Source organism: Aphelocoma coerulescens, chromosome 13 (genome assembly GCF_041296385.1).
Source record: "Aphelocoma coerulescens isolate FSJ_1873_10779 chromosome 13, UR_Acoe_1.0, whole genome shotgun sequence".
In the NCBI taxonomy this organism is placed as follows: domain Eukaryota; kingdom Metazoa; phylum Chordata; class Aves; order Passeriformes; family Corvidae; genus Aphelocoma; species Aphelocoma coerulescens.
This window is the reverse complement of record NC_091027.1, coordinates 4,054,040-4,066,653: the sequence shown is the minus strand read 5'-3', so window position 1 is coordinate 4,066,653 and position 12,614 is coordinate 4,054,040. Positions and strand designations below refer to the sequence as shown.

The 12,614-nt window shown below is 42.3% G+C and overlaps 1 protein-coding gene across 3 annotated transcripts in view; it reads right to left on the bottom strand.

Moving 5' to 3' along the window:
• RNF145 (ring finger protein 145) overlaps positions 1–12,614 on the bottom strand; it is a 46,641-nt gene that overhangs the window by 8,312 nt on the left and 25,715 nt on the right. For all 3 annotated transcript variants that reach the window (XM_069028825.1, XM_069028826.1, XM_069028827.1), the window contains exons 4-6: positions 10,825–10,916; positions 5,739–5,974; positions 2,554–2,729 (exon numbers count right to left, since the gene is read on the bottom strand). In XM_069028825.1, the coding sequence (XP_068884926.1) occupies positions 2,554–2,729; positions 5,739–5,974; positions 10,825–10,916 (504 nt within the window). The remainder of the gene's footprint in view (positions 1–2,553; positions 2,730–5,738; positions 5,975–10,824; positions 10,917–12,614) is intronic.

Sequence of the window (12,614 nt, the reverse complement as noted above, 5' to 3'; positions counted from 1 at the left end):
AAAAATAAACAATGCTCATCCAAGAGACATTTATTTTGGCTCTTTTAGTGACTACTTAAACCTGAAATATCCTTTGAAAGCAATTTACAGCAGAAAATGTTGATGTGTTTACACATACTATTTACAGTACTTCTGGTAAGCCTTCAAATTCTGCCTGTTTACCAAGCCAGGGGGGGACTGAAAATACTTTTAGATGTTCCTGGTAATCAACATAGTGAGAAACACAGTACTTAAAGCAGTTATTTATGTATGATATTTGAGGAACTCTCAAGTTTTTCTTCAAAATAAATTATCAGAAATCAAGAATCCTGGTTTTTCTGCTTTTTTGTCAGAGTAATGTTAGGACTCTTCTTAAACTTGATCTACTGTGCAGGAGTCCCAGAGGAGCTCATGAGCTCAAGAGATGCCTGGGGAGCTTTATGATGTTTATATGTCAAGCACAAGTTTATAAATTCTCCCAAAGAGCTGAACTCTTCATGGCTTCTCAAAAATCACAGCAGTTACAAACCCATGGAAAAGATTTTGAGAGGAACAACAAGAACAACGAAAGGCACAGAATAGTTTTAAACAGCAAATATCAAACGAGAGCTTCCCAGTCTGGGAAGAACAGACTTAGGCTACTCTCAGTTTTAAAGAAAACTTGCTTTCCCTGTCTCCCCTCCCTGAGGGGCACTGAATGAAACTATATTGATTCAAGCAATCAAAATGGATTTTTCATTATAAAGAGGCTGAGCTGTGAAAACTCCTTGCCTCAGGATCTTCCAAATGGAAGAAGTGTACTTGAGTTCGAGGGCAGAAAGCACAAACTGATGGAAGAGTTTTTTGAGGGTTACTGAAATACTTATTAGCTACATCCAGCTAATGCAGCCTGACAGAAGAAGTTGGCTACGGGATTGGATGAGTCCTAGGAAGCATCCTGTTTGTCATATAATGGGTGGGTGTCGTTCCAGGAACCCATCTGCAGCCACTGCTGGGAACTGGATCCCAGGCTCCATCAGGATTTGGTCTGACCCAGCACAGCCACTCCAACCTTCTCATGGAAGTCAGACACAGCTGTTGTGTACACCCCAATTGCCCCCACCTGAACTCCAGCCTCACTGTTTTAAGCAATCGTTCACTTGAAGGGCACAGATGCAGAATTCACTCACTTTCATGGAAGAGCACATCTTTTCTTCCACTTTGTTGAACAGCAAGCACTATGTTATTACCTGACCTGACAAGGTACTTCAGCTCTCTCCTAGGGGTCAGAGGCTGTTAGTGGTACCATTAGAGTTTGTGTTTCTAAGATGAATCACTGCTTTGTCCCTGTTTTGCCACAAATAGGAGAAGTATAGCAATTTGGTGTAGGAATAAACTCAACTTCATGGAAAAGGGCTGCTTCTCCCACCTCTTCTAAGTGCAGTACTCTACTGTAACAAAACTAAAATTGCAAAAGAAATGAACAGGAAGAAAAATTTCAGACCCCACTGGTTTAGTTAACAAGCAGGTAACATAGTCAGTCCTTCTGCATAATGCAGGGTGACACCATAAGCAATTTTAATACTATATGCAGTAAAAATCCTTTTCATTGCTCCTTAATGATAATTAATTTTGACAGCTTACACGGTGGCACCATAGACAGATACACACAGCAAAGCAAGAAGAAGCCCAGCAACTGGAAAGTCTGATTGGAAAACTGTAGTGATGAATAAGTTACTAATCAAACAGCTGAACTAATGATCCCTAAGGACTCTGTCGTGTGCTAGCTGGCTGTGTTTAGACAACCATTACCCCTCTTTTCCCCATCCCACTATGGTACTGTACCTAATCTGCCTAACCCAGCTGCTGCAGCACCCCTAGCTCCTCTCTGCCCAGCATTCCTGCTCCCCTTTTATGTACAAACAGCTGAAAAAGGCACCTACGTTCCAGCCAGGAGAATCCCTCAAATGCTGCCTTTCAGTAACAGCACTAACACGGACCTCTATCCTTTATCTTACAAAACTTTATGGTCTATAAAACTTTATATGTTTTAGAAAGCTTTTACAAATCTGGTATCTTTCTGGTCTTTACACCTCTACCACATTAACCACTTGGGTTAAAAAGTTGCTTTGGGAGTTGGGTGCTTTGGCTTCTTGGGTAAACTCAAGAACGTGTCCCACACCAAACTGATGAAGCAAGACATCCAAGGCTCAGAAAGCAACATAATCATGAATAAGATATCAGTTGGACTGAACTTCAGCTGAAACATCTCAGACAAACCCGATATTTATCCTGAAAACAACTTCTGGACCAAAGCTCTAATTATGGCTACTCCTTCCTCAGAGGAATATCTTGCTTTCTTTGTGAACTCTCCCACAGTTCTGTTAATGTTGTCTGCTCTCAATGGGACCCATGCCTTTGTAGGACAAGCTTAACAGGGTTTATATGCATGGTCCCTGCAATAAGGACAAGTATTTGTTGGGTATCCAAGTGCAATAAAGCCAATATACACATCTGATATCTAAAAGTGCACAGATATTAATTTCAGAAGACAATTCCAACAGAAAACCAACTATCTGCAGGCTCCTGAATTACCTGGTCAAGAAGAGGAAGAGAAGCCTCTCTCTGGAGGCAGGCTGGTCCCGTGTACTGAAATAGGAATAGATCTGAAGAGCAAATAAGACAAGCCAAAACACCATGAAGAGCACTGGGACCACCAGCTGGTTCCACAGAGACATTCCCAGTGCCAGGAGCCCGTACACCTCCACCACCTGGGAAGACACAAAAAGGCAATTTGTTATTGAGTCACATCACCTGGGGTTTGATAACAAAAGGAAAGTCACCAAAACAGTCACAAGGAAGCCAAGGATAATCCACATGACATCAGCCATCCCAAAGGAAGAGAGGATGTGCATCAAACTACTTTGACAAAGGCAGAGCTCAGGTTCAGCAGTGTCTGTCTGGCAGCAGGGAGTAGTGCCCGACTCCAGCAGCAAACTCTCAGACCAGCTCAATGTCCCTTCCTACAAACACCTGGCTTGGAGCTGCTCCCTGCAGCCCACTCACAGCCAGAGGGGTGAGGACATGTGGCTCTAGGTCATGCCAACCCCCTCAGACCCTCTTCACCCAGTTTAAGTCACACTTATGTTGTTTTCTCTGTAGCTACTGCCGAGCCACTGCACACATTAGAACACTGAAATGAGTCACCGTTAAAAAAAAAAAGTAGTAAATCTACTTTGCTGACCTGTTTCTAAGGAAAAACTTAATACCTCACACATTTTATGCTTAAGTACCTCAAAAGGATCACATACCTAATCCACCAAGCATTTTGAAATTCATGCTTAAGACTTATATCAGAAAACTCTGAAGCTCGAAGTACTTCTTTTGTATTGCAAAGACTAAGTTAATCATTTCCAAGAAGCTGGAACTTCATATAGCTGGACTTAGGTCAAAAGGAAACCACTCATAACTACTAATTCCTCATCACCTGCTTCCCACAATGATACAGAAGCCATCATGGCAAGGAAATTTTAGCAAATGCTAAAAAAGCTGACAAGCATGAGGGATATGACACTCACAGGACCTGATGCAGTACTGGGGCTGATGGACAAGCAATATGCTGCTGGCAGAGACACAGTGCCAAGCTCCTGCTTTGCTCACAGACTTGTCAAGGAGGTGCACCTGCCCTCAGGAGACTCCCCTGGCCTGGGACCAAAGCAGGCAATCCTGAGCAGCTCCTGGCAGAGTGCTCCACCACATCAGGAAAGGGTCATGGTACGCTCATAATGTAGAGATTCATAACCATGAGGCATTTCTGGCATCTTCTGCTGCAAACAGGCAGCCAAGGTTCTGGGCCTGCTTTTAAATTACACCATTGGGCACAGTCTAACATACACACAGACATGAAAAGCTGCCCTGGTCCACCTGTTAGGGCTCTCAGGAAACACTCCTGGTGTTTAACATCCCAGTATTCACTAGGTTTTGACACTGATATCAAACCCACAGTCAAATCCAGCCTGAAACAGCAGTACACTCACAAACACTAGGACAACAATGAAAACCAACAACTGCTCAGAATTATAGCAATGGAAACAGAAGCAGGAAAATATTCCAGCTGGAAAGGCAATATCCTCCTCTGGAATACACATCTAGGCTTGATTTGTAGCAGAGTTGCAACCACTTACATGAACACACCATGAGACAATGTATTTGCAATTAAAACATTTGTAAGATGTTGAAGTTTTTTAAACGTGTCTAATATAAAATAGATACGGGTCTCCAATCCACATCTAATCTGAATTTGACTTCAGAGGGCCAAACTGTGCATCCCTTCATGCACATGGAACATGGAAGTGCTACTTCCAACCTTTTGCAAAGCTTTTGAGCTGTACTGACATGCAACTGCTTTACCCCAAATGTTACCACTCATGCACAGTAAGCATGACATTTCTATTCTCACTGGAAAACAGGATATTGAAGCTTTGCCAGTTAGCTCCCAAATTAGTTTTTAATTGGCAAATCTACAAGCCAGGGGAGGTTTTGATTGGATATTAGGAAAAATTTCTTCACTGAGAGGGTGGTCTGGCATTGGAAGAGGCTGCCCAGGGCAGTGGTGGAGTCACCATCCTTGGAGGGATTTAAAAGATACATAGATGTGGCACTAAGGGGTCATGTTTTAGTGGTTGGACTTGATGATCTCAGAGTTCTTTTCCAACCTAAACAAATCCATGATTCCATGGATGGGGTCAGACCATGCTAGGTGCTGTACAAACACAGAAGGATAATCCTGCTCTAAAGACCAACTACATACAAAATAAATAACCAGACACCAATTATCAACATGACAGGCTGAGACCTTGGCACAGGAGACACCTCCTGCTGCCAAGTTTTTGTTTGTCTATGACAGATATGACAGCAAACAAGAGCTTTAAAGAAGGTTTTGAAAGAGCTTAACAAGTTAGTTTTCAGACTGCTTCTGGACTGAAGAGCAGAAAGCAAAAAAACCCCAGTGGCTTGGTTTGAAAAAAAATCCAGCCAGTGGCAAGAGCTAAAACAGAGGGCCAAGCAAGAATCAATCTTTTTATATTGAAATATAGAAGGATGCTTGTACATATATATTTTATATAAAAAAACAGGAGATGTGATGTTTCTGTACCACTGAGAAAGTATCTTTTCAATTAAGCATAGATCAGATGTCAAAGCATTAAGAAAAAGGACACGTCAGATCAGTCTTCTTGTTTGAGGTCTCAGTAATGTTGTTCTCTAAAGAAAATACCACAGACTTTTCAAACTACTGTGCAAGTTACAAATCACTAAGTCAGTGATTATTAGAGTCAAAATCAGCTTCAGTATCACTCCCAATTTAACATTTCTGTAATTTACAAACACTTTCATACAGAAGGCATTTCTTGAAATGAAACAACTACTACAATGAATGCACAAGGATTACCTTCCTCACTCAATAAGGCTGCAAATAAATTCCATTCTGATACAATCTTGTCTTTTAGCCTGGACTTGGGAAGGAGTAAGCAAAGTCCAAGCAAAGTGGACATGCTCAGCTGGCCAGCAGCATAATTCAGTCTCATGTCTTAACTGCTCACCCATCCAAAGCTATCATAAATTACACAAAGAAGATGCTATGGATAGGAGCTCATTTGGTTGGCTAAGAAAGGATGAGTTAACACACAAACACAGGTGCACAGAAGACAGCTAAAGTGGTTTTTTACTTCTTTCCTGCACAAAAGGCTCAGAAAAGAGAATTGTTACGTTCACCGTCTTACCTGGACAAGCTCTCTGTACGCAGATTTCGCCAAGTTATAGGGCACCAGCAGATTGGACGCCAGGAAGTAGAGAACTTCCAAGCCGGTGAAAATCATGGCGAATTTGTTGATGATGACGATGGTCTCGAGCGGGACGAGGCAGAGCCGTGCCAGCAGAGGGAGCAGGTGCGCGGAGAACAGCCAGATCTGCTTGGTCTTCATGACGCAGGAGCAGAGCGTGCACACCACCAGCTGCCCTGGAAACGCGACACAGCAGTTCAGAATCAAGCTGATTATCCCCTTCAGGAAAAAGCGTATTTTAATACGTTATCTCTCCAGAACACCGTTATCAACATCCAGCATATTATGACGGTTCTAACTAGGACATCTCTGTTACGAAACCAGGCTCCTCTCCGTGTCTTTTGCTGGGTCACTAAAGTTACCCTTTCCACAGTGAGCAAAGTGAATGCTTTCACTTCTCAGATTAGTGAGCTGTAAACCCAAAACACATGCAGAATCAGATTAATAAAGCCCCAGGAATAAATCATACAGAGGATAACCCAACAAGCCAGCCCTCTTTTTCCTCACCACCCCCAGCTCAGCTGAAATCCCATCAGTATCTGTACACACAGCAGCTTTTCTGAAGCCCAGCTACACTATTTCATCCTGACCTACACAAAAAAGCAATCAGAGGTCTCAAAAGGCCTTTAAAGCAACAATATTTACACTGTCAAGAGGAATTACTGGCCAAGAACAGCAACAGGAGAACAGCCAGGTCAGCAGCTGAGACTTCAATAATTTCATAACGCCCTGAGGCAGTTGCTCAGAATGATCACTGAAGCTTGCAAGTGACAGATAATTAACAACTAAATTCTCTTTAATAGCTGGTAGGGACACAAGCATGAGCAGGTCTCCCACACACACCCACAGATTTGGAGGGTGGTATTTCTAAAGCACTAAGACCACTCCAGTGTAACTGCTCCCATCAGAGACACTGAAGTTGAACCCCTGATCCCAGAGGAAACTGAATGGGGCAAAATGCACATTGCCTGAGTAAGAACAATCCTCAGTCATCATTTTGCAGTAAGGAAGGAATTCATGGCATATTATTTGAAAACAGACCCTTGTTCATCATCTGTGTTAATTTATATCTGACCACCACAATACGTGGTATTAAATTCAAGTGCTAATGCCCTGTTTCGGAACCACCTCCACAATGCTTGCACTTTGTAACTCTCCCCGAAACCAGGATCTGGCCTTAGGAGAACAGAGGAACCAGAGCAAGGCCAGGAACATCTCTAGGTCAGCACAAACTCTATGTGCTCACATCAGCTCACTGACCTTGTAAGCCCTTCTGGATGGGCTGGGGAGGGAAGCTGCAAGAGGAGAAACAGCAGTACCAGGATTTTGCTTTCATTCTGCCAAGCTTCCCTACCTAGGGAAGGACTTCTGCTTTCAAAATAACTGCAACTGAGCTGAAAGCGATCTCTAATCTCTACTACTTAAGCATACAAAGTTCTCCCTCCTTCACGCTGTCCCCTTTCAAGTTAAATTCCTACTGTCAATCTGATAGATGTATTTCTGAATTAGCAGATGTCTCTGCAGAACAAGCACCCTTGCTCTCAGCAAGACACTATCAGCATACTGGGTCTTCTGAGCCTCAGAGAAAGTTACTCTACTCATCTCTTTCGACGTTCAGCAGACTCCAGCTCTGAAGCATTCTCCCTCTGCTTTGTTGTTCTCTGCCCACACGCAAGTTGCTACAACCCTATTTAAGACACCACCAGCACACTGCTGTGCTGTCATATTCAGGAGCCTGGCAGGCAGCTTGCGAGGATTTCTGCAACTCATGGTAACTAAGGCAACTCAGCTTCACACACAAAGGGACACAAACACCAGCATCCAACGTGTTCTTCAGCATTTAATAAGAGTGTCGTCGACTGAAATCAAGTACTGCAACAGCATCACATTAAACAATCCAGTGCTCTCTGGGATGACTCTGGAGCTCTCTGGTCACAAATTAGAGCCTCTGAGTTCAATCTCAGTGAACAGCAGAACCTGTTTTCCTCCAACAGCCACATGTGGAGTATGCTGCTCATCCCCGCTCAACTCTGGCCCTCCCACCCTTTTAATTTAAACAGTGATCAAAAGTTACTTGTCACAGGAAGAATTGTACACACCATCAAAGGAAATACACATGGAGCACTTTCTCTGGAGGCTCCAATCTCCTCCCTGAAGTGTGCACCTTGTCATTTCTCAACCCCTGCAGGAAACATGAATATCTACAATGGAGCTTTGAGTGATGGTGCTTCCCATTCTAAACTGGGGTAGCAGCACCTTAGTTCAGGACAGCCAATCTCTCTCCGCAGTAAATCACACTTTATCTCAGGTGGGGCTGTACAGCGGCAGTCATCAACATCACACAGCAGGATAGCCAGAGAAAGTAGCCTGCAGCTCGTATCAAATCATAGATTTTAACACTCTAGCTATCTGCTAAGACTATCAAATCAGGTGAATGTTTGCACCCTGTAAACTGAAATGCTGTGGCCTGACAGACACAGCTAAAGAAAGCAACAGCTGAAACACCCCTGGAACACTCCAACCAGGTTCCTCTGCTAGGGAATGAGGCAATAAGGAAGAAATCCATTGTGTGAACTTCCTGCCCATTCTTTTCCCTTCCCCAAACCTCCACAAATACATTGCTGACAGATAGCCAGAGCCTCTCAGCTCATAAGCTAATGGGAAATGTTCAACAAGAAAGCTGACATGGCACAGCCACTGTACAAGCCACTTGGAGTAGCAAAGCATCTTTATTTCATTCACAATTTTAGAAAGTTGATGTTAACAAACTCCCTGGCTACTACATCAGTGACTGTTACTCAAAAACAAGGTATCCTCAAGTTAATACAGAACCCCATTACTGTGCCATAAGAATAAGCAAGTCTTCATGGTAGCATCACTTGAAAAACCACACAGCAGCTTTGAAAAATTCACAGCTGACATGCTCCCGAAGTGGCTCACTCATCCAAGGGGCCATCTCTAAAGACATTTATTTCTTCCATCCAGCACTTAGGAACATATTATTATCCCCAGACAACAGTCATCAGACTGAGTTAGATGCAGGGGAAGAAACTGTGAGATCCCATTCAGAAAGTATTCATGAACAAAAGCATTAAGAAAGGTTACATTTGTGAACCAACTGATTCTGTACATCATTCCATTAATTCTGAGCAGAACTTTAGGGACCGGAGCTGTACCAGTAGCACCATTATTCCATTCCCTTATGCACCTGCTTTGGTGCCTTTGTCAGCAGTGCTGCAGCACAACACCCTGTCAGAATGTGTGAGAAAAAGATGGAGCAAAGCACCTGTACATTCATTTTGCTGTGAAGATGACACCACTCAGTGCTGTGCATTCCTGAGACTCTACGGACTAAACACCCTTGTATACAATAAATCTGAGAAAACATTTCATATTTATACAAAACACTGTCAAGCCTCACAGACCACTTTCACAAGTCTTCCCCAAAGATGACTGCTTGTCATCAAGACCAAAATTACACTTTCAAGTTGGCTTTAAGAGAATAAGGAAAATGAAGAATGGGGATATTAAGTATGTTAACACATACATATTTGCTAGTACAGTCACAAGCACCTATTTCTGAAACATAATTACAAGAAGGGGACACTTTAGTATGATACCTGCTACAATCCAAAACTGTACTGGATAAAACCATTATCTTTTTCTCACTTGTTTTTAATCCCTATCAAAACCTGGATGCAGCATGCTGGGTTTGACTCTCAGTTTAGTTTTTAAGTGTTACTGAATGACACAATGCCTCCTGATCCCTTCCTGCCCAGGCCTGCCTGCTGCTTTGTGAAGCTCTCTGAGGGATTCTGCTTTACCATGGAACCCTGCATTGCACCTGGGAGTGATTCACAGGACTAATTACAAACATTTTCTCATAAAAAACACGCCAAAAGGTTTAGTTGGAATTTGGTGTGATTTGACAAGACAGAAAAATATATCTAGACATCCAGAAGAGAGAAGAAGTGATACCTAAATAATATTTCCTTGAAAATTACCAATGTTACTTCTATTAAAAATATTAAAATCAAAGACAAATGCCACATTTGAAAGTAAGGATGCAAGCAAACAGGAGATGTGTAAATGCTGTCAGACCTAACATACTGTAAACTAGTAAACCCATTTTTATCTGCCAGTAGCAGCTGCAAGCAAGCAGAAAACAGCTGAGTTTTGCCAACAGTACATGGCTGACTAAATCTGTCAATAATCTGATGAAAACCATAGATCTTAGTGAAAGGAATTAAGGAAGATTTTTCTTCCAAGCTTGTCTCGGGCTTCATTTTAAAATACACATGGGGTGGGTGGGTGTATTCCAGTATCCTCTCAGGAGAACATATGGTTTGGTGTAGCAACCTTAACACTGAATTTATTCTCTTCCAGTCAGAGTTCAAAGGGTAAGGAAACACTCTGGGAAGTCCAATTCTTCGTGATTTATTTGGGATTTTTAGGTAGGGAAGTCATCTCTGCTATTAATCAAACAACTTAAATGTGTTTGACTTGTTATTCCTTAACTCTTTAATTAAAATATCCTCAGGGCTCTGTAAAAAAATAGTAGCCTGTAGTCCCATGCATACACCCACCAATGTATTTCACCAGATTTTGTAAGAGAATTACAGTGTTCAGCTATAAAGCCAATAAAGAATTAATGTGTGCAACACCTGAACTGACAAAAACACTACAAATGCATGTTACTATTGAAATTTCTACAGTACTTTCCACATAAAGGTTATTATAGACACTCCAGTTGTTCTGAATCAGACTGCAAATCTGAGAATAACAAAGGCAGAGCATAACAAACAGACCTGGAAAATATTTCAGAGCTGCAAGTATGGAGTATTGGTAAATCAGTGGCACAGAAAAAGCCAGGCAGGATGCAGCTATCCTCCCATGCCTCTTGCATATTAATAAGAATCACAACAAATTAAAGTAATAAAAGAGATTTGAAACCAAGAGGTAAAACATGCACAGGTTTCAATGAAGAGAATTAGAATCTCTCCTCTCAATTATTTAAAGCACTTACCTACTAAAGCAGTCATGAAACGGTTCATAGAGAGAGGCTCCAAGTACATTGGTCCTTCATAGCCTGATTCCAATTCACTCCTCACATAATCCCTAAAAAACACAAACCCACAAACTATTATGATCCATCTGATTCAGACAAGAAGCAATTTATTCATTCCACATATATGTAACTTCAGTGTATGCCACAGCCAATTAACTAAAATTGCAAAAAGCAATATTAGCACTACTGTTCCAGCAGCAGCACTGATGGAAGGCTCCAACTGAGGCATGACTTAAGCAAGAGCAGAATTATCTGTAATTAGACTCACTGGCAGAGCTGTAAAAATCCTTTGGGACATCTGAGCTGTTCTTCAGAGCGTGGCCTCAAACTGCTTATTGACAAAGCCTCTTAAGCACCATTCCATTTTTAAGTATCCTTATTAAGTGTTTTTCTTCCTAACAATAATTTCTTTTCCTACCAGCAACATGTGAAAAAAAAAAAACTTGAGAGCTTGACAGAGATCTTCCAATTTAATGCTTACAGTATTTTGCACTTAAGAAGTTCTTTGCATTCAATTAAAAAAATAGGTATGAAGGAAAAGCAATAGTCATGGACTAGTCAGGAAAAGAGTTGCTACATCAGCCTTCTGTCCAACACAATTTAAAAGTTTAGTTCTGTCCTACCAGATACCCACAAACTGATAAAACACTATTGACAGACACAGTAAGAGAGCCTGGAGATCTGTAATTCCCCTCAGAAAAGGTGGGCTGGGAGGGTGGGCTCTGGCAACCAAAGTGAAAGGTGAGAACCTGCAGACCCTATGAAGTTTTCTGCTGTGGAGGGTCATCCATTGGCTCTGCCCTCGAGTAGGTTAACACATCAACAGAACTCAAATATGAAGCTCACACTAAGAGCAGGTATTTCACACTTTCAGAAGCTGATCCTGGAACAGCACAGCAGGAATTCTGCAGCGGCTCCTTAATCCCCTGCCATCAGCCAGCAGGCAGTACTCCTGACCTTCCACATGCAGATCCCAGACCCGCGTTTCTGCCATGCCCTGTGACCCTTCCTGCTCCACTCCAGGGCGGCTGCAGCTTCACCCTCGTTAGGACACCACCAGCTCTGGCATCAGCAGCACAAAAACCCTGTGCTTGTTTCTGGCTGATCCTGTCCAGCCATTCACATCTACCTGCATCACATCCCAGGAACGCCAGACACACACACTTGATCTGACACTGCATGGAGCTCACAGAGTCTGTTTGCTCAAAGGGGCAATTCAGTTATTCCGTGTTTATTTTTATCAGTGAGGCAACCAAACTTGCTGGGAACAGATGCAGACAAAGCATAGCAAACAGGACCAGAAACCACAGCCAATACAAGAATTGCTCTTTTTATTTCAGTGTAGAAATAGATGCAACTTAGTGCTACTGGGACCATTCACTTCTTCCCAGAAATGTGGAAATATACCCTGCTCCTAGATTAGCTTGCTACCCCAAGCAAAGATACTCCCATTTTCACTTGCAAAAAAATCTCTGGAATTCAAGACATAAATCTGAAAGTACTAAAACAAACACCTCAAAGCCTGTTCTTCAGAGCCGACAACGCTGCCTACTCAGAGCAGCTTTTCAAGTGTCTTAGTGTATGTGAGGTATGTTGAAATGGGTTCTTTAGACTGCAACTTAAAATTAAAAACACATTAGGACTGAAAAGGTACCTAAAACAACGATTCTAGACAGAAATCTTCCCCTTATTCTCCAGATATAGCTAAGCACAAGCGCTTTTTTCCACCTTCCAAAATCTGTAAGGTT